This window comes from Aspergillus pseudodeflectus (assembly GCF_044049435.1).
Source record: "Aspergillus pseudodeflectus strain CBS 756.74 chromosome Unknown BJX68scaffold_68, whole genome shotgun sequence".
Lineage (NCBI taxonomy): Eukaryota > Fungi > Ascomycota > Eurotiomycetes > Eurotiales > Aspergillaceae > Aspergillus > Aspergillus pseudodeflectus.
The window spans coordinates 107,934-128,521 of record NW_027263844.1 but is presented as its reverse complement, the minus strand read 5'-3'; the positions used below and the strand labels follow the sequence as shown (position 1 = coordinate 128,521).

At 51.4% G+C, this 20,588-nt stretch overlaps 7 protein-coding genes across 7 annotated transcripts; 2 read left to right on the top strand and 5 right to left on the bottom strand.

The window, feature by feature from the left end:
• Positions 1-430: 430 nt before the first annotated feature.
• On the bottom strand, positions 431-1,521 carry BJX68DRAFT_258642 (amidohydrolase family protein; the record flags this gene model as incomplete). Its single annotated transcript, XM_071043559.1, has 3 exons — positions 431-567; positions 644-1,414; positions 1,470-1,521. 3 exons carry the CDS (start codon positions 1,519-1,521, stop codon positions 431-433), a joined length of 960 nt encoding a protein of 319 aa, XP_070893894.1.
• A 588-nt stretch (positions 1,522-2,109) lies between these two features.
• On the bottom strand, positions 2,110-3,917 carry BJX68DRAFT_271829 (uncharacterized protein; the record flags this gene model as incomplete). The annotated part of the gene is made up of 4 exons (XM_071047043.1): positions 2,110-3,050; positions 3,107-3,153; positions 3,212-3,565; positions 3,625-3,917. 4 exons carry the CDS (start codon positions 3,915-3,917, stop codon positions 2,110-2,112), a joined length of 1,635 nt encoding a protein of 544 aa, XP_070893893.1.
• Positions 3,918-4,857: 940 nt separating this feature from the next.
• On the top strand, positions 4,858-8,020 carry BJX68DRAFT_279107 (transcription factor domain-containing protein; the record flags this gene model as incomplete). Its single annotated transcript, XM_071048665.1, has 10 exons — positions 4,858-5,059; positions 5,116-5,225; positions 5,282-5,517; positions 5,589-6,101; positions 6,149-6,341; positions 6,395-6,532; positions 6,582-7,112; positions 7,166-7,329; positions 7,392-7,541; positions 7,974-8,020. The coding sequence occupies exons 1-10, from the start codon at positions 4,922-4,924 to the stop codon at positions 8,018-8,020; spliced, it is 2,220 nt and encodes a 739-aa protein (XP_070893892.1). The 5' UTR covers positions 4,858-4,921.
• A 1,991-nt stretch (positions 8,021-10,011) lies between these two features.
• BJX68DRAFT_271826 (FAD binding domain-containing protein) lies at positions 10,012-11,583 on the bottom strand (the record flags this gene model as incomplete). The annotated part of the gene is made up of 1 exon (XM_071047042.1): positions 10,012-11,583. The coding sequence occupies one exon, from the start codon at positions 11,581-11,583 to the stop codon at positions 10,012-10,014; it is 1,572 nt and encodes a 523-aa protein (XP_070893891.1).
• A 437-nt stretch (positions 11,584-12,020) lies between these two features.
• BJX68DRAFT_247075 (6-phosphogluconate dehydrogenase) lies at positions 12,021-13,467 on the bottom strand. Its single transcript, XM_071041728.1, has 3 exons — positions 13,246-13,467; positions 12,516-13,190; positions 12,021-12,461 (listed from the first exon to the last, which is right to left on the bottom strand). The coding sequence occupies exons 1-3, from the start codon at positions 13,359-13,361 to the stop codon at positions 12,308-12,310; spliced, it is 945 nt and encodes a 314-aa protein (XP_070893890.1). The 5' UTR covers positions 13,362-13,467; the 3' UTR covers positions 12,021-12,307.
• A 636-nt stretch (positions 13,468-14,103) lies between these two features.
• Positions 14,104-16,340, top strand: BJX68DRAFT_279103 (P-loop containing nucleoside triphosphate hydrolase protein; the record flags this gene model as incomplete). The annotated part of the gene is made up of 5 exons (XM_071048664.1): positions 14,104-14,484; positions 14,543-15,142; positions 15,197-15,963; positions 16,011-16,170; positions 16,209-16,340. The coding sequence occupies 5 exons, from the start codon at positions 14,104-14,106 to the stop codon at positions 16,338-16,340; spliced, it is 2,040 nt and encodes a 679-aa protein (XP_070893889.1).
• A 788-nt stretch (positions 16,341-17,128) lies between these two features.
• BJX68DRAFT_271823 (uncharacterized protein) lies at positions 17,129-18,673 on the bottom strand (the record flags this gene model as incomplete). The annotated part of the gene is made up of 2 exons (XM_071047041.1): positions 17,129-18,391; positions 18,461-18,673. The coding sequence occupies 2 exons, from the start codon at positions 18,671-18,673 to the stop codon at positions 17,129-17,131; spliced, it is 1,476 nt and encodes a 491-aa protein (XP_070893888.1).
• Between the last annotated feature and the right edge of the window lie 1,915 nt (positions 18,674-20,588).

Sequence of the window (20,588 nt, the reverse complement as noted above, 5' to 3'; positions counted from 1 at the left end):
CATAGGCGCGAGCGGAGTCTGAGCTTAATGATCTAACGGGGCAAGCACTCCTCCGGAACCCCCGGGGCATCCGCGGGCCGCGGGGATAGCGAAGCTGCACTACTAAAGGTAGTAGCTGCTACTACTGGCCCTAAACGGCAGCGGTCCCGTGGGGCAAGCATACAAAATACGGATGGAGCTAGTAGCTGGAACCTGAGCTGTGGTACAGGCTCTGTAACTGCCCGCTGCATGTACACCTAAAATGAGTATGCTACAGATGGAGTACAGGGCATTCTGAAATGAAATATGCTTCGCCCGAGAAATACAATTTCATCACGCTTGCAGATATCAACCTCTACCACCTGCAGTACATATATATGTGAGCCATACTGCCCTCGTGGATATGATTGAATACAAGGGGCAACATCTCGAAAGCATCTGCAAACCCATCTTAATCGCGCCTTGCGAAAAGCGCTTCCGCGTTTTTATAGGATATTTTCTCCCGCATATCTTGGTCCAAGGGAACATCGTCCAGAATCTGCTTGAACCCAACAATGACGTCGGAGGGGGCGTAAGGGTAGTCAGATCCTGCACGCAGCGTCAGTAACCAGAAAGAGCCAACGACGACAACAGCAACAGACGACAAGCATCTCGAACAGCATACCGTAAAGGATATGATCATGGGGTACAAGATCTAGAACCATCCTGAGCACAGCCTCCGAGCTGGAAAGGGCCAGGTCAAAGTAGAACGACCGGAAGTCCTCCTTGATTTCCGCTGCGCTTTTCCCGAACATGCCCGCCGTGGCGGGAGCTTCCTTGGATACTGTGCTGACTCGGCTGATCAAGTATGGAAGAGATCCTCCGGCGTGTGAGAGGATGACTTTGCATGATGAGTATGTCCTCTTCGTGTTGGTGGTGATCATGTCCATTGCCGCCCTGGTAGTCTCATGCGGATAGTCGATGGCCGGCAATGGTAAAAAGCGATTGACCGCAGTGGTATCACAGGCATGTGTTGGGTGCACAAAGACAACGGCGTTTCTAGAATTCAACTCCTCCCAGACAGGCTTGAAAGCTGGGTGGCCGAGGTACTGATTTCCCGACCCGTATCTCGTAAACAGGGTGACACCATCAGCCTTTAGAATATCAAGTGCGTATCGGATTTCTGCTAGAGCTCCCTCAGTATCAAGAAGACACGGCAAAGCAGCAAAGAAGCCCCATCTATCGGGGTCTTCATCACGCCTTGCGGCGGCAAACTCGTTGGCCTTGCGCGCCAATGCCCGTCTTTTCACATTGGTGGGAGCGATGAGTGCTCCAGGGGCCGTCAGCGACAATATGACCTTTGTAGAACCGACATTTTCCGTAAGATTAATTGAGCCATTGACCGACCAGGATGGAGTTGGCCAGCCGCAGGGGTCTCCCCCGGCTTCCTCGAGGGCTGCAATTGGGAGTCAGATTCGGTCACTCGCCGTACTGGAGTTCGTGAGCGTTACCTTGAGCATAGAAGTCGGGCAAAAAGTGGTGATGGGTATCGATAAGTCTCATTTTGCGTGGATGTCTGTTCCTGGGTTCAATTTCGGTTCTCCAGGTGGCTTTTGAAATTCTTCAAATACACCCGCGTATACGACCCGCGGATCCGCCCGACTGCCGCATCTTTCGCGAAAGCAATGACATCATGAGAAGCACTTTCGAATCACCCATGAAAGCTCGACAGCCATCAAGGTCTATACTCCACTTACTTCAGTCCGGTCTACACCTCGGGCTTGAGACAATCACCCAACAGGCGACTTTCTCGAAGGAAAGACGGATATCGAAGGTACATGTCCTTTCAAGGCAGGAGGATGTGATACCATAGAGCTAACGCAACTCCCTGGAAACCTGACCTGCTTCAATATATTACGAACATGGCCGTGGTGTGGCCTGGCAATGTAGTTTTGCACGCCTGTAGGCAACAGGGCTGTGAAGCCTACCTTACTGTAGCTCTTTGACGCGCGTATGTGTAGACATCACTTCTCCAGTCTCTCCAGTGTGTTCATAAACATGAATGTTGTTGAATTCCCAGTTAGATGAATTTCAAAAAATCCTGTCTCTTATAAAAACCATAAATAATGCTCTTTGACATGAGTCACCCTACTACAAATGCGCGCTCGGTTCGGGCACATTACTCGATGAATTCCAGATCCCCGACTTTCCAGGAGACAAAATCCCGTTTGGATCCAGCGTGCCTTTTAAGAGGCGCGTAAACCTCCCAAAGGCAAACCCGTTGAAGTCCAGTTTCGTTGCTAGATCATCCATGTAGCCCACATGGGTGCGGTACGCTATATACCCGTGCTTCGCACCATCCTGCACAAGATTGTGATAGAGCTCGTGAAGGCGCGCTTCTTCCCTCAGGGTGTATATGATCAGTTCTATGCCAACGACATAGCGCGGGTAGACGTGGAAATCCGCAAAGAAGTCAAACTTTGCGTCAATCGTGCGTTGCTTGGCGGTCAGGTACCATTCGTACAGCTCGCGCCCCGATGGAGGGATGATGGGCGAGTAGTCGATATGTCCGCCAATTTCCGAACGACTCTTGAGGATGTTGAGTGGCTCCAATGTCGGGATGCCGCTGTGGGGGATCTCTTCCGACTTGATCTCCGCCGTGGTGATTGCACGCCCGGGCGCCCCGGGGAACTCGCGCCATGTGATCTGGACGCCTTCGATGGGGGCGAATGCGCGCTGGATTGTCTTGAGAAGGGCAGGGAGCATCTCGACGGAGCCGTAGAGGGAGAAGTACGCTTTCCAGAATCCCCAGTTCTGTTCCTTGCGGATTTCTTCGAGAACGGGGTATGGCACGTAAGAGTCTGGCTTCATGTACTGCCTGATTTTGGCCTGGACTTCTGGGATGGGGGCCGTCAGGGCTAGGCGGAAAATGTTGGCGATTGATGGCGAGTTGAGGATAATCGAGCGCCGCATGAGGCCGGAAAGTGTCCCTACCAGGGGGATAAGGTCCTCTTCTCGAGGCACGCTCACTTCTACAGTTGCGTAGGCTTCCGGGGCCGGAGTGATATGGATGCCAATTTTCGTGACAATTCCTACCAGGGTCAGTAAGGCTTCTCCTGGAGAGCCGGGCATAAGTAAAGAAACGTACCGAGGTTTGATTGGTAGAAAAGGCCGTCTAGACCGGGTCCAAATCCTCTACCGGGTATTCAGTATGTCCCCATCTTTATTATATGACACATATGGGCATACATACCCTTTGTACAGCGCAAAGGTCTTGTTGTCCTTCATCGCGCCCATACCCGTCCGAAGCAATTGACCGTTTGGTAAAACAACCTCCATGCCACACTGTGACTGGGAATGTTCTCCATTCGGAGTATAGCCGAACCCGCGGTCCATGGTGTTTCCCAGTACCGAGCCCCAGCCGATTGCTGGAACGGAGGGCCAGAGATTCAAGCCTCTGCGTTGGATCTCTTCGTAAAGGTCGAAAAAGGATACCCCGGGCTCCACGATGGCGTAGCCATATTCCTCGTTTACCTCGATTATTTTGTTCATTCGATGGAGGTCAAGCACCACCGACCCTTTGACAACGGCACTGGATCCGCCATATCTGATGAGTAAGAATTAGCAAGATGTTTATTGGAAGAAAAAAGGCGCGATAAGACATACCCCAGGTTCTTGCCCCTCGAAACAGTCCACAGAGGTATCTTGTGCTTGTTTGCAAGCTTCACAATTGCCTGAACTTCCTCTACAGTTTTGGGCCGAACGGCGCCACTTGGACTGTTGGTCGTGGCTGCTGAGAACGGATCACCGTATGCGTCCTGATTCTCGGGCCCCCTAAGTGCACCATGCTCGGGTGTACGCGATATGTTATCCTCTCCAAGCAGGCATGCAGCATCATTGAAAAAATCACCCAATGACTGGGCGCTTGGTGTTGCGAATACCATGTGTGGAGGAGCCATTGTGCTCGGAAAAGGCAAATCAATAGAAAGGGATCGGTAGGTGCACAGGTACTCAAAGGTATTTGTGTTTTAAGTGGTGGCCGAGTCAGCCACCAGCAAGGGTACACAATTTCTGAATTTGAACATAGTCCTCTCCATAGCTGAGAAGGTGTTATCCGGGTATACCGGGTATGCCGGGGATACTGAAAATTATACCCCGCTGTGTACCAAGTAATGCATTGAGTGGGGAAGCTGGGGTCTTACACTCACAGCCAGCGCAGTTCTCCTCTCTTCCAACAGCAATACGCGTATAAGTCAGGACATATATTCCCTGGCCAGGAGAAAAATTGGGGAAATTGGGGAAATGGAGAAATTGTGGGAGTCATTCCGGCCTGCGACTCCGCGAATTTTATCCCCGACTTCCGCGGTATTTTCGGATGTCGGGGCACAAGATGAAGCTTGAAGTTTCTGCTGGTTCCTCGCAATGCACAAAAAATCTTGGGTAGTCATCTGATCATTCTGGACGGCAACTCTGTGGCTTTCTCCTTCCAGATTCTCCCGGTTTTCCTGTGGGAAGAAAATGACTGTTTGGCAACCGATATGCCTGTGGGTAAGGAAAAGACCAAATATATATAGCCCTGATCAACTTCTGGAACCCACGGTAAGCCTTTTTTTTTAAAAAAAAATCAAAGATATAGACCCTGTGCTACTAGGATATATCACTTAGTGCCTCAGATTATAAACGTGATTTTCTGTAAGCTGCCCGAGCAGATAAATAATAAGAGCCAATGCTAACTTTCCTATATAAATTTACGTTGAAATTGTGCTCTTTTGCGGAGAAATGTGGGGAATAGCAGCCAAGAGCCCACACCGCCTCTGGGCCTTCGGTATTCTGCCGAGTTATTCGCCTGTTCGAGATGGGCTCCAACTCGAACTTGCCATCTTGCGGGCATTAAGAGGAGTAATATTTGTTCTCCTTCAATGCCGCAAATAAAAGACTTTTTTTTTTCGATTTACGATTAACCATGCCTGACAATCCGTCTCATGAATCATCAAGTCCGCCGCTGGGCGAGTCCGATCAACTCCGTTCGGCAAGAGCGAGCGGCCGGAAACGAAAGAGAGTCTCCGTGGCCTGTCGATCTTGCCGCGCACGCAAATCTCGCGTATGTTATCTTTAACGCCAAAACACATGGTGCGGAGCCTAATGTCAATGCAATAGTGCAACGGTGCTCGGCCCTGTTCGTCGTGCGAAGACGTGGGGACGGAGTGTCAATATGAACAGTTGCCCAGCCGGCAGGCCCCCGCAAGTGGCCCTGATACAAGGGACCTGTGAGTGCTATGTCCACACAAATTTATGACATTGTGGCTTTTCCTGATTTGTATAGGCTTGATGCGAACGCGCTGCTCGAGCGGCGACTGCAGACGATAGAAGAGCAACTTCAGGCCCTGCACTCGGAGAGAAGATCGTTAGGGGTCCAGTCAGTAGTCTCTCCCACTGTCCGTGATGGCCAACAGCCACAGGGTCCTATAGATCTAGGAAGGACACCGATCCAAGATGATGGAGTGGATGGTATGGGTGCTGTCCCCTTGAAAGACGGTGCCGATGAAGACGAATACTTTGGTAAATTACTCCACAATTGCCGCGCCACTGTACTAAGTGAGATGTTGCTGACAGCTTCTGAAAACTTGAAGGGAGTTCTTCTAACGTGGCCTTCTTGCGGATGATCATGAAGTCTGTTGGCCACCGACCTGACCCAGTCTTCAGAAACTCTGACTCTGCCATAAACCCCTCCACAGGTATTGGACAACCTAGAGGAAACGACTCTGACGCGCGCTTTACAAAACCTCCCATTACGACCCCCCTATCTGAGGGCCGGCAACAAGCTCATGAAGATCCCCTTAAGCTTCCTTCTGCGGAAGAAACAGAGCGTTTGTTGCGCTTTTACTTCACTACAGTCAATCTGATGATTCCCTGCATTCATGAAGGCTCTTTCAGAGAGACTTATTCAAGAATGCAGAGTCATGGGCTTAGTTCCGTGAGCAGATCGTGGCTCGGCATACTTAACGTGATACTTGCCATTGCCACAAATGTTTTGTCCCCAACGTCACCTACCTGCGAGCGGGCGGCGAAATCCAACGTTTACTTTGAGCAGGCACTTTATCTAACAAGGCCCAGTGTCTTTGGACGCATTTCATTGGAAATAGGTATGGCACATTCCGAATATATCCTTCGGTATGTCTGACCAGCGCAGTGCAACTCTATCTTCTCATGGAAGCGTACCTGGAAGGAACTCCATCTTCTTCTATGACATGGACTTTCCACGGCCTGGCAGTGAAAGGGGCATACCAATTGGGACTTCATGTCGTGGATGGATCTGCGAACCTGCCAGAACTCGATCAAGAGATTCGCAAAAGATTGTGGTACTGGTGTGTTATGAATGATCGGTAATCGAGCTCCTCTCCAAGGTTCCCAAGTTTATTGCTGAACTCTTTTCTAGTTTGCTAAGCGTCAGATACGGTCGTGCTCCACTAATACAGCTGTCTCATGTGAGACTAGACGAGACCTTGCGTCTACCGTTTAGCAATGTGTCCAACGCCACCACAGTCTCCAGTCTGGAATACTTCAATGCTATTTTGTATGGGTTTATCTCGGACCGCCTGTGAGCAATTAATTGACAATGATAGGTCCATTACACACATCATGGGTGACGCGGTGGACCGGCTATACGGCCTGAATCTGGAGTTCCAAACTCATCTCCCAATGAGCGAAACGCTCGATCGGATCTTCGGACTATCCTGGAAGCTAGCTCACTGGCAGGACAACTTACCTCCCACCCTACAGATTATAAACACCACGAAAGAAGCTCTGAACGATGTTCCTCTCACCGTTGGCACGACCAGATTCCGCGTCCTGCTTTCCCTTCGCTATCTGGGTGCAAGGATCCTCATAATACGACCCATTCTGAGAAAATTCCTTGACATGGGCAGTATGACTGCCTCTCACGAGCATCGGTCAGAGTGGCTTGTCAACTCTGGTGCTGGGCTGCTTGCAGAATTAATTCGTACGTGCCGCAACGTTTTGCAGATCAGTAAGAGTATCCTGCTCGGGTCGAAGAGTGACCAGAATTTGCTCGGTGCCTGGTGGTTTTCCTGTTTCTATAGTAGGTCAATCCATCTCTGTGTATTGATTGTCCTCCATTTGTCTAACTCATCATTGTTATAGCATTCAATGCTTCCCTTGCAATTCTGGGTGTGCTCCTTATCAAAAGAATCCCCGCATATTCCAAAGCATTTTCAATGTTTTCGGTCTCGGAGCTCCGAGCCCTCGTCAACACAGCCATCGATATCCTGCACGGACTAGATAAAGGCAACGAGATGCTCATCAAATGTCAAGACACTTTGCGAAAGTTTCTCATCGCCATCGAAATTGACGGTAATAAACAAACCCGTGCCCCTCTGAACTCCCCGCAATACCATATCATAGCTAATTAAAAGATTCCGAAGATAATGTGGCACATTTTACACCCCAGCCATTGACGCTATCCCCGTCCAACGCGTGGACGTGGGAACTCATTGATCCGGCATTCTTCGGCTCCGAGGCCTCGATGAGTTTCGCACTCGGGGCGTTTGGAACTGAAGGTGGTGGTGGGTTTGAGGTACCAGCCATAGCTGAGCCTTGGGATATCTCAGGGGTCTCGCAGCGATCTGACCCAAGCTGGTAGTAGGGTTATGTTTCAATATTAGGAGGATATGGTATGGCATGGCTGCTAATAGAAGTGCTGTAATGCATCCGCCTTGCTGGAGATCTATTAACTCTTTTCCCGTCAGCCTGTACCTAGGACTCGGTAGCGCTTCCTTTCGCGTGATATCGTGATGTCCCGGTACGGAATATTGGACGCATGATGGTGTAACTCGCTTGAGATGTTCTTCAAATCTTCCACGGGGTAGGGGCGCCCGGTCGAGAGTTGAGACGTTACCGCATCATTACCGATTGGCCCGCTATCAATGTTTTAGGGAAAAGCTGGCTCCTCCTCGCTTCCATCCTGGCTCGTGACAGACTTGTTGCGCCGGTTTTAGGATATCCTACCCAGTCCATCGCTACTCTTGACGCATTCCATGGTTGAATCATAGTCGTAATAAGGGAGTGTCCCTTTATGATTAGGGTTATGCATTCAGCCTGATAAATCAAAACTAGTATATCACAGCATAGATCTTTAGTAATTGTTGTACAATGAGTACAGAACTATAGGATCAATTTAATCTTCTAGTGTAAACTTGTAAAAAAGATATTGTGCAAGGGGCTCACCATGTTAGTAGTTATGAACAAAGCAATAATCAATAGCTACAATCAGCAGACAATGATTTTAGAGCACCAAAGAAAGAAACAAAGCTGAGATGGCCTTGCGTCGTTTGAGTCTTTGGTGCCAGTACAATAAACGCCCATGAAAGGAAAAGAATCCCATGGTATATAAAACCACAAAATCTTTCGAGCCCCGATGAAACCCCGTCTATTCGCCTGTCTGACCCAGTACTCATCGTCCAAACATAGCCATGGCTGAATTCAACCTTTTCCAACTCCCCGAAGAGCTCATCCTTCAAGTCATCGAACACCTCCCAGCAGCCGACCTAGCGTCCTTCCTGAGAACCTCCAAAACATCCTGGCGCATCGCCATAAAAACTGCCGAAAAATACCCTATCAGAAAGATACTAACGCAATTCAAACAGGCCAGTATCGACGACAACCCCGAGGAAATGCTCGCCCTCCTCCCCATAATCCGGCACATCAACACAAAACGCAACCCCGCCGTCGGCTACGAAGCCCTCGCCCAAGCCTGCATGGGCCCCTCAGCCGAAGCCGTCTGGCTCCTCGTCAACGACGGCGTCCCATACGCAGACCCCGGCGACCTCTGCACGACGGGGATAACGGGGCGGTACGAGTGCACGCCCCTCATGTACGCCATGTACAACACCAACCCGGCGCCGCTGCTGGTCCTGCTGGGCTTTGTCGCGCGCGGGGATCGGCGGACGAATGATTCCCACAGGGCGGTGGATTGTCCGCCACATGCCCATGCGCAATGGGCGCTTAGGCTTGCTGTGGATTGTAGCAATACGGCGATGGTTGAGAGGTTGTTAGCCGGGCGCGGGTACGGGGTCGATGTCAACTATAATTATACGCGCCAGGCGGGTGGGGGCGGCACTGTGCTTCTATTCGCTGCGAAAGGGGGTAACAAGTATGTCGTCGAGGCTCTGCTAAAGTATGGCGCGGATGTCCATGCGCGCCATCCGGGGAACGGGTGGAGTGCGCTACACTATGCTGCGGCGAAGGGACACGATGATGTTGTTGAGCGATTGCTCGAGGCAGGAGCCGACGTTCACTGCGCGGAGCCGTTGATGAGGCATACCCCTCTGCTCCTCGCTGCGGGACACGGCCACGACGAGGTGGTTGATGTTCTGATCCAGCGCGGTGCGAGGATAAACCACCAGAATATCCTCGGCCGTAGCGCGCTGTCCATCGCCGCGGCGATCAATGATCCCGGTGTTGTGAGTACACTCTTGGACTATGGAGCTGACGCTGCGCAGGTCTGTTGCAAGGGTCACACGGCGCTGTCGTATGCTATTGGACGAAACACCTGGGGGTCTTTGGGGTTGCTTGCTGATGCGTTGTGTTTATCGGTCAATGAACATGCTCTTGGCACGGGGCCGTTGGATTACACGACGCGGAGGTTCTATAAGCGGGGGAACCAGAGCAGGGACTCGGATATTCGCGAGTTGGCCGAGATTGTTGGGTATGAGCTTACGGGAAATGCCAAACGTGATGCGCATAGGTTGGAGTGTGAGATTGAGGCGTATGTGGATTTTGATCTTTACGACGCTCCTATAGCGTCGGATGACGAGAATGAAGATGAAGAGGAGGACAGCGATGAAGATGAGAATGTCATGGAGACTGATCAGGATTCCCAAGCGTAAGTCAACCCCCTGCTATATGCTGCTAATTGTCAATATGTGCATCTATATAGGTTCTTCCGAGTACTGAGCAGCAACAGGTTAGAAATATAAACCCATTTTCAATATAATACTCTTCTAAAATACGAAAATTCTCAAATGGGAATCCCAGTTAGAGCCTCGGGCTGACAATATGCTTCTGCGCCAGTGCAGCAGCGGCACGCCCAGCCCTGCGGCCAAATACAGCCCCCGACGTAAGGCCACTGCCTCCGGGGTAGTTGTCGTAGAACAGTCCACCCAACATTTCGCCTGCGCAGAATAACCCCGGCACAGGAGCGTTTGTAGCAGATGAGATAACGCCCGCGGTTTCATGGTCGGCGGCAAGTCCGCCAAAGGTAAATGTCACACCGCAGGTAACTTTGACAGCGACAAATGGTTTCTCTATTAGCGGCGTAGCCCAATTTGATTTGGCGAGGGGCAGCTGCACTCGGGATGACTGCGTCGACAGGCCGTCCTTAACAGCTGGATCCCACTTGTGGTTTGGATTCTCAGCTCCAAAGGCTGCCACGGCGTCGTTGTACTCGTAAATCGTCGAGACGAACTTGGCTGGATTCCTCAGCCCACGCTCCGCACATTTCTTAGCTAGCTCTTCGACTGTAGACGCCGTGATGCGCTCGACAATCTCATCGCGATATTCCTCACTCCGCAACCACGGTGTCATTGTGGCATCCCAGACCTGAAATGCCGCATGCCCTGGCTGTGCCAGAATGGCCTTGCCGAAGATCGCGTACGTATAGTTGCGCATATCCACGCCCTCATCGACGAACCGCTCTCCCTCAAGGTTCAACATGAGCCCCAGCGGATACCCGGACTTTGTAAACTCGTTCGAAATCTCCCGGTCGCCCGAGTTCGCAGGTGCATTCGCGTCCCACGCCACAGAGTGGCATCCAGACCAGTTTCCCGCTTGCTTCGCAGAGGCATCACGCATGGCCATTTCGAAACACGATCCATTGTTATACGGCGTTCCACGCACCTTGGCGAAATCCCATCCCGGTCCGAGATATTGCGCACGCATGCGCGGATTCGCCTCGAACCCACCAGCAGCAAGAACAACAGCGCGCGTCTGAATCTCCTTCTCCCCAGTCTCATCCTCAACGACAACACCCCTAACCGCCCCGGCAGAATCCAGAAGCAATTTCTTGGCCGCAGTCCCATAGATAGTTTTCACACCCAACCTCTCCGCCGCCCTCCTCTCATCACTCACCAACCCCTTCCCTCCATCCTGAGTCTTCAAACACATCCCACCCCAGAACTTAAACCTTCCGCCAATCTCATACGCCTGGCGATTAAACGACAACTGGAACCGTACCCCATGCCCTGCAAGCCATTTGACAGCCTCATTACTATCGCCCACAAGCGTGCGCGCAAGATCCGGATCCGATCGCCCAAGACAGATCCGTTCAATGTCGCCGCCGAAGTGTTTGTCCGTGTAGGGTTCCATATCAATTCGAGACGCTGTCGCGGCGTCGACGTTATTCACCAGTGGAAGAACGTCAGCCAGCCCGCCATGGACTGTCCGGAATGCGCCCGCTGTGAAATACGAGTTTCCGCCCGCCCAAGACTCTGGGCATGAATCTATGAGGAGGACATCCCGCGCGCCGGATTCCGCGGCCGAGATGGCGGCGCAGAGGCCAGCGTTTCCGCTGCCTATGACCAGGACGGAGGCTGATGTTGGTGCAGACATTGTCGTTGGTCTTTTACTTTTCGCTCTTCGACTTCTGGTGGCGCCCCTGGCTTGGAGTATGGATGGATGCTCGTTGAGAGGCCGGGTTGTCTCGGAGAAAACGTGACTGCAGGCGCATCTGAGAATAGTACAACGTATCTGCCGTTGGGGTCTGCGGGCTATTTAAGGCTTGGCTGCTGGGTGGCTTGCTCCAGTGGAGAACGCAAGGCGATCTGCGGGGATTGTCGCTCCGTCACACGGACTGGCACACTCCGTCTCGGCTTTCCTCCGAACGATCGGCTATAGGTGCGCCGCTGCTTAATTCTCCGATTGATAGTGCCGCGGGAGCTCCCGTGGGAAGGCGGAGACAGCTACATTGTACCATTCGTAGTCGACAGAAGACATTTTATTTGGCAGAGAAGCATTGCGTCGGGCCTAGTAGTCGGCTTTGAATGTGTACCCTTTCTGAGTGTACCTTCCTGGACAGAAAGATAACTCGATATGTGGAAGGAGCGATCAAGACACCAAAACTTATATGGAAAGTACGATGGGCGCACCTTCCTACTAAGAGACAGCCATCCGTTGCGGAGGGTGCTACCCATGTACTCAGCCAGTCCAATACGGGCAGGTACGGCGGTCGCACCTGCCTTCTTCGGGCCTATAAGTGTATTCCAACGAGGAAGGCGCGACCCAGGTAGGGCTCTCAGCTATGCCTGCGTACCTGCCCTTTTCACCACAATGATACTCACTCGAGCTTCTCCTTCGTCGCCTTCATTCCCTCTCTCATCACAGCCACCACGTCGTCAACCGTCGTCCCCCTCTCCCTCCTCCCCGGCTGCTCTTGTCCCAGCGCCGTATCCTCCGCGACAACCCGATACACCTCAGCTACGCCGTCGAATCTGCCGAAATCAGCGTCCAAGAACCCATGCGAGACGGATCAGTGAGCAACGTACAGTCCAGAACTAAAGCCACCCTCCTCCTCCATCGTCCTCCCAATCTGCTGCATCTCATTCACCCACCGATACGCCTTCGGCGGCATACCCACGACGCCGCGATCAGCAATCGCCAGACCCCCATTGTTGTGTTTCTCGAGATACTCGCGGAGCTTCGGGTACACGCCCATCGCCTCGGCCGTGACGAGCGACTGGATAGCGATCGCGATAAACCCCTTCGTTGTGCTGGCAAAACACATTTTCAGTCCGGATGCTGGGCCGATTGTATCGGCTATGTGGTCTATGTTTAAAATCTCGGTAAGATGGGTGTAAGGGAGTTTGGTTGGTCCGGAGACGACGATGGATGGGCATGTCCAGCCTCTTGGTGCATCGGGTTTCGGCCCAGGAGGCCCCCCGATTATACCGCCATCTATGAAGACGATGTTGGGATTTTCAGTGAGGAGTGATTCAATCTGGGACGCATGGCTGGGTGCGATGGCATTCAAGTCGAGGTAGTGCAGCGAATTTTCTCGCGCGTTCGGTTCACTTGGTACGGCCTCAGCAACGCGCTTTGCTGTCGCGAGCGCGTCCCGTGGTGGGACGATGGAGAGAATGCAGTCCGACGCGGAGACAAGACCAGGGATTGAAGGTAAAAGCTGTATGCCACTAGACTTGGCTCTTTCGCGGGTATGTTCGCTGGAAGAGATTAGCGTCACTACGATACATCATAAATAATTGAGACTAAACCTGCCTTCGATCTTCGGCGTATGTTGCGACTTTGTATCCATGGCTGATGAGGAGTTGACCGATCCCAACACCCATATCGCCGATGGATAGGATCCCGATAACTGGTCGTTCCTCAGTCATGATGGTAGTTTTCTAAAGGTTATTCTGTTGCTTCGAAATGTACGCCAGGCGAGAATGGACTTCCTCGTATGTGGCGACTGAAGGACGACTGGGAATCAACGTGAGGGGGTGCGGAGAGTAAGCTCGAGAACTCGGCGGGCGAAAGGCAGAATCGGCGATAAGCCTGTATTACGCCATCCGGTTGCTTTATGCACAGGGCGGGGGCGGGGTATAAGCAACCTCCTATAAATCTATCGACTCTATGCCTTGTAGGGCGAACAAGATCTAATAAGAAACTGGTTAGCCTGAGATATACAAAATCTGCCTTCGTCACCTATACGCCTAAGACTTGAGTGGTTGCGGTTGCCAGTGATTGAATTGCCGTACTCATTACCTATTAAGCAAATAATCATCAATGTGGCGCGCTTACTCTAGGTAGCTACCGCAGAGTAACAGAAAGGCAAGACACAGAGGACGCAAGGCGTAAATTATTGGTTTCGGTAGAAAGATAGTATGGCAAGGCTGGGCGTGGGCGGCACAGTTGTTGAAATGTGCCGCGGGCTCTGCGGCGGTTGCGGTGTTTCCTCTCTTGGACGAACACAAGTTGTTTCTCAACCTTGCGGGGCATATTCACCCTTACAACAACCTATTTATATGCAATTTCTCGTCCCAATCTGTCGTTATTCCACTGTTCCTTACTATCTACCTCTAACTGCGAAGTTCTTCCTGTTCTTCCGCTGAGATTCCCACTGTGTTATCCAAAATGGTCTGCAACAAACCTGGCAAGAGCGTCATGCTCGCTGATCCCACCCTGCTCGAAAAAATCGACAAGCTCTTTGCCCACGGCGTTGGAGAATACATCAGTCTTCCTCAGCTCGTCGTGGTCGGCGAGCAGTCCAGCGGGAAAAGCTCTATTCTCGAGGGTCTAACCAAGATGGCGTTTCCGCGCGACAGTGGATTGTGTACTCGATTCGCAACACAGATCATCTTCCGCCGCGACTTGAAAACAAAGGGACGAAGAATAGTCGCGTCTATTGTGCCTGCTCCAGACGCGGACGAGAAGAGAGCGGAGAAGCTGCGTGCGTGGCAGGCTGATGATTTGCAAAGTCTTGATTCTGCTGTCTTCGTGCAGATGATGGCGGATGTGAGTGTACACCTTAGGAGATGAGAACTCCGTGCTGACCTCTGGGTTCTATGAATAGGTGCATGACTTGATGGGTCTTTCCAAGAAGGATGCCAATGATGGTTTGCCAGCCTTTTCGAGTGACGTGCTCCGCCTCGAAATCTCTGGTCCGAATGAACACCATCTTAGCATCATTGACGTCCCTGGAACCTTTGAGAACACTACCCCTGGATTCACGACGGACGAAGACAAAGCGATGATCAACAAAATGGTCGATGACTACATGAAGAACCCACGATCGGTTATCCTCCCCGTGATACCCGCCTACGCGGATCTTGCCACTCAGAAAATTGACCAGAGGGCCCGCGAGATCGATCCGGATGGCTCGAGAACGCTACGCATTCTCACAAAGCCAGACATGGTTGACAAAGGGACGGAACAGAAGGTGGTGGATCTGGTCAATCGGGGCGGCTCAAAGACCAAATTCGGATGGTTTGTGGTGCGAAACCTGAATCACAAGGAGCTACAGGAGAAAACCGTCGAGAGAGACGCGGCCGAAAAAGAGTGGCAAGCCAAGCCACCTTGGTCCTCGGTCGACAAGGATAGGTGGGGAATCGAAGCACTCAGGTTACGCCTTCAGGAGATACTGTCATTGATATTGCGGAAGGAGTTTCAGTCGGTGAGCATCGCTTCTGCTGTACTGGAAGGACGAAATGCTAATTTCACCATCAAGGTACGATCAGAGATTGGGGGCAAGCTCAATCAGGCCAAAGCCGCACTACATGGCTTGGGAGCTGAACGGGAAACTGCCACTCATCAACGAGCATACTTGCTTGACATCATTTCCAAGTTTCAGACAATCGCTCAGAACGCAAAAACCATCAACTATGGCGCAAACTATTATTTTGATGAAGCCCAGGAGCTCAGACTGGCAACTCTGATTGTCAATCGAAACGCCGAATTCGCGAATGATGTGGAAAAGCGAGGCCACTTGCGGGAATTCCAGACCGACGATGGCAGCTCTGATCCAACCACAACACTGGACTCTGAAGAAGAAAGAAATACCATTTCCAGTCGGAAGGTTGGCCCTTGCGCTGAGCTCGAAGATATTCTACCTGAGCCAGCTGAAGTCTCCGAGCCTCTTGCGAACATAACCGATTGGCTCAACAGGGTTTATATCGACTCTCGTGGATTTGAACTAGGCACCTTCAGTCCTGCACTACTAGCCACTACTATGAAGAAGCAATCCACAAAGTGGCCGACTCTGGCAGAAGGCTACATCAGCGACGTTATTACAATCGTCCACTCCTTTGTGCTGAAAACACTTGAATACGCCTGCCCCAACAGAATGGTCCGTGAGAGCCTTCTGTCACGAATGATGGATAATCTGTTGGATCGGTATACCCAGGCACTCAAACAGGTCCACTTCCTGTCGCACATTGAGCTCTCCGGGACACCAATTACAGTCAATCACTACTTTGCGGACAACTTGCAAAAAGAGTACTTTCCCAGTATTGAAGGTGTGGTTCTTAGCTAATGGATTCTAGTCGGCAAAATCGGATGATGAAATCGGTGGAAAGTGACACATTCTATGGCAGTGGTAACAAGAAAGCTGTCTGGTTGAGTGCTTTCACCAGGGCGAACCATCTGAGCAACAGAGAACACACCGTTAACGAGATCCACGATATTCTCAAGTCATACTACAAAGTGTCTCGCAAGCGGTTGTGGACAACGTTTGTATGCAGGCCGCGGACTTCCATCTTCTCTCCGGACCAGATACGCCTATATCTCTGTTTACGCCATCCTTCGTGAACAATCTGACAGACGTGGAGCTGGAGGACATAGCTGGAGAGGACGCTGCGGTAAAAAGGGTTTGAGCGCAGCTGAAGAAGGAGATTCGGGATCTTGAGGCTGGAAAGAAGATCACCTCATAACGCCGAGATGGATCTATTCGGCGTTGGATCCATGGTAGCGTGGAGCTTGAAGTGTGGACCAATCAGCTTGTTTACCCTTAGTGCTATTTGACGAATGAATTCGATGGCTCAGGTTTTGATCTTGGCTTCTGGCTCCACAGCGGGTGGCTAGGGACCTACTGTAGCCCTAAGAACAGACGGCTGGGGTATTGAATGGGGACCTTTGTGTACTAAGCCTTGCTACCAAAGCCCTCAAAGCACCCATGTCAGTCCACAGAATCTGAAGTAGTATGAAAAGGCACTCATAGTACCGCAGGTTCCTCATGATAGGACTCCATCGTAGGATCTTTCTTGCTCCAAACTTCATTGGGAGCTACCAAGTGCGACGATAACCAGACTAAAGTACATACGATCCAAATTCCAAAAATAACACAAAAAGCCAAATTCCCAAGACTGATAGTACACATTCTTCCATCCTCGTCGATGTTCACCCTGGTGATTCATCTACCAACCACAAAAAAAGAGCCAACAACTGTACTCCAACATTCAAAGGCACCACCAAACTCCGTAACGTATCCTAGGCCGAGCAGAAAGCAAAAACAAAACCTATACTCCAACACTTGAAGCGAAAAGACCAGACTTCAAAGATATCCTCCACCGAGCACAAAAAACGATCATCACTCCTGCTCCGACAGTTCAACGGCAACACCGAGCTCCATTCGAATTCCTTCCTTCACTCAGCACGGAAAGCTTTAAAACGTCTTGGGTTCTTCGCCAGCGTCATCAGTCTCTGAGCCAACAACACCACTGATCAGATCAAACACCTCGAATGGATTTAGGTCCGCCCAGCCGCCTGGAAGCTGCAGCCGGTCCAAAAGCTCACCCGCCCTGGCCGACTGGCTTTTTGCCGCCTTGGACTGCTCTCTCAAGATTTCAATCTGCTGTTCGAGGCCGCGGATCTCCTCTTCTATCTCGAGGTGCTTCGCCTCTTTTTCCTTCTCGACCATCTCCAAAACTTCGCCGAAGGTTGCAGCGCGGCTGTGGACGTCGTCTTCAACTGGCGGTCCGATGGGGCGATGCTCAGGGGCCTGCGAATTGCCGACGAGGGAGGAAAGGTTGATCCTCAAGGCCGACTCTCTGTGGATTTGGGTTGATGTGGGCGCTTCCACGGCGTTCGCTTTCTCCGTTGTCGGGCGGGTAATGAGCTGTGAGATGCCTTTGTAAAGCGACGACTCTGCAGCGAGAAGCGACGAGGTGCGGGCCCGCGTGAAGCTGTCTTGAAGTGGCTGCCAGGAGGTTGGTGTGATTCCTTCGGTGCTCCTATTGATGGCCGTCCAGTTATTGACGTGGTGAGTCCCACTAGTGAAGGATGTGTTTCCTGGCTGGTAGGATGTAGTACTCGCGAATGAAACGTTCCGAGGTTGGTATGAAGTGGGGGTACCGGTTCCATTGTGGCTTGTTGCGACGCAACGTACGGTTGGGCGCGGGTGAGTTGAGGCTGCAGAGTCCGCCGCCAGCTGAGAGAGGGATCTATATCCACGGGGCCATCCATCGGGGGTTTGGGCGCCTTCAGTAGTGAAAGAAAGTTCCCCTGTCTCTGTGGCATGGCGGGGAGGATCACCAGCACCGGCCTTGATGGCCATCGCGGCAGCTGACGCACCTGAGCTTCCAGTGGCAGTGGCGGACGCATTCACTCGGGAGATTGTAGCACTGGATTTTGGAGTATAGGTGGGCGTGGTCGATCCAGCAGACTCCTCCTTCTCCTCTTCCACAACTCCCTCCGCCTCTTCTCCCCCATCTTCTTCCCCATCTGCTTCGCCTTCTTCTTTGCCTTGGTCTCCATCGTCGTATTTAACCTCCTCGATGTACTCCAGGTCTGTCGACCATTCGTCTTCGCCATCAGTTGTATCGTCCGTATGAATAGACACAGACTCTGGAGTGAAAGCACGTTTAGTGCCATGAGACGCGTGAAAGTCGTATTCTTCCACATCTGTCGCTATGCCAAAGGGTTTAACCTTGAGAAGAATTAGCTTCCAAGACTTAAAAAAGTAGGTTCGCATTATGGATGAGGATGGGCTCCTTACCATTTTGGAACGAGTTTTCAGGTCCTCATCCGCAGCGTCCACATCGGTCTCGTCAAACTTGCGCTTCTTGGCGCTGGATTGCAGAGCGCTTTGGTCATTCTCGGACGCATAGTCGCTCAGGTACTCATCGTCGACCTGACTCTTGCTCAGTCGGGTGACGCGGTCCTTCTCGCCCCTTGTCCAGTGGGTTTTTGCGTTAGACGGTTCGGACATCTTGGTCGAACCACTGCCAAAAAACGCTCGGGTTGTAAGCTGAGAACTGCCAGTTTGGTCTTTGAATCACGGTAAGATGTTTCGATCTGAAGTGATGAGAACGATCTGTCGTTTGTCAGTACACTCGGAGGCTCGAAGACTGTCGAGGGACAAGAGCACGGGTTCGATGGTAGAGAAAGAGGCAGAAACACAGAGGAACTGGTTTTGGTTTTCTCACAAGTGTGAACACTGAGGTGAAGGTACAGTGGAAACTCAAGGACTGTAATCCAGTCGCCTTCCAGCACATTCAAGATGGCGAGAGGGGGGGATGATTTGGGATGGGTAGCAGAAGTAACCTCAACACAGAGCAGAGAACGAAGTAAAACAAGTGACTTGGGTTCAATCCCAAGTCAGATTTGTTGTTTTGTAGAAGAAAGTAAAGACCGAGAGTCCAGTTCTTACCTAGTAGACTTTGATAGATGAAAGGTCGCAAGAGTGAAGCTGTGGAAGAGCAAAAGAGAAGAGATCTTGAGGGGAGGAAAGAGGTGAGAGGGAGAGAGAGGGAGGGAGGGAGGAGAGAAGTAGAAGTGGTTTTGTTTCTGTGGGCTGTAGACCACAGGAGGTCCGTGCGGTGATTTGAGGTGAATAGAACAGCATAACAATTCCCTGATCTAGCACGCCCTCGCCACAGAAATCTCTGAATGAAAGCCACCGACCAAGCCACAGGAAGAGCAAAGTTGACTGACACTTCATGGAATCCCAAACCTGTTGAGGCTGACCCTGAATATCACTGTGAGATGGCGTCTGTGTTCCAGGGAGTCAGCCTCGCGACAAGGACCCGGTACTCGACCACATTTGGTTGGGTCTCTCGACGGTACTTTACTAGATTCTTACCATTGCTTGAAGGCGGATGCCAGAGACTCTTAGTTACTAACTACTGTGTTTAACCAAGGTCGACGGCCCCCCTGCTCGTCCCCCTGCTTGCGCAACCGATCCCAGATCCATCGCCGCCGCCACTAGGAAACGAAAGGCGAGTGACGCTTTAATAGAGCCAAAACGCTGTCTTCGTTAAGGGGACCGGATGACACTCTATAGCTACGGCCTCACAATGTGCAGTAGAGTACTCCACGACATCCAGTTGGACCTTCCGACGGGTTTCCCTCTCGACCCTCATCTCACGATCCCTTCAGAGGTGGTACCACGCGCCTTGCTACACTTCCCATTGTTATCTGATTAGTGGCCATTGTGTTCAATTTAGGCTGACGGTCCTCCAGTTCTGCCCGTCCTGCTCGTCCTGCTCGTTTTGCTTGTACCTTGCCCGGATCGATCCCAGGCCCATCGCCGCCGTCCGACTTCTTCGTGCAGATATTTGCCACTATTCCAGTATCTATAGATACCCAAAAGACAAAGAGAACAGCAAATTGGTCCATGAGACATCGTACAAACGTGGGAAAGTGGTATTTGTTGGAATTCAGAAAAGGACAAACGCAACGAGAAAGGGCTTCCTGTGGCATTGGCCGCATGTACAATGATTGAAGAAACTAGAAGGGACTCCAGAACCTTTGTCACCGGTCTAGCATGTCGTTTACGGTGGTCGTCAAGAAGGAAACAGATTGCGTTAAGGGACTCGGGCCAGGTCGTCCCTCGTGCGCCGATGAAGGGAGAGGCTTTGCAACTCCTGTACCCTCGGAAAGTGGACATATAGTCTAGCGAGGACTTGAATAGCTATCTGAATATTGTCCTGTCTGGGGTGCGTTTTGGCTTTGCCTGAGTTGTTCTTAGCATTGGCCTTTTTGTTTCTTGCAAGAATGTCAAGTATTGTCTGGACACCGTCGAAACTGTATATGTATATGATTGCCGTTCTTCTTAGACTGTCTTTAATTTTGCCTTTTACAATGCCACTGGGAATTGGATCTCGACATTGATTTAGATACAT

Excerpts from the sequence above, each read along its gene's own strand:
- BJX68DRAFT_247075 (XM_071041728.1), bottom strand. The coding sequence starts at position 13,361 with ATGACTGAGGAACGACCAGTTATCGGGATCCTATCCATCGGCGATATG. Across the intron at positions 13,191-13,245 it reads ACATACGCCGAAGATCGAAG|CGAACATACCCGCGAAAGAG; the intron begins GCAGGTTTAGTC and ends AATCTCTTCCAG. Across the intron at positions 12,462-12,515 it reads GGTGGCTTTAGTTCTGGACT|ATTCGACGGCGTAGCTGAGG; the intron begins GTACGTTGCTCA and ends TGATTTCGGCAG.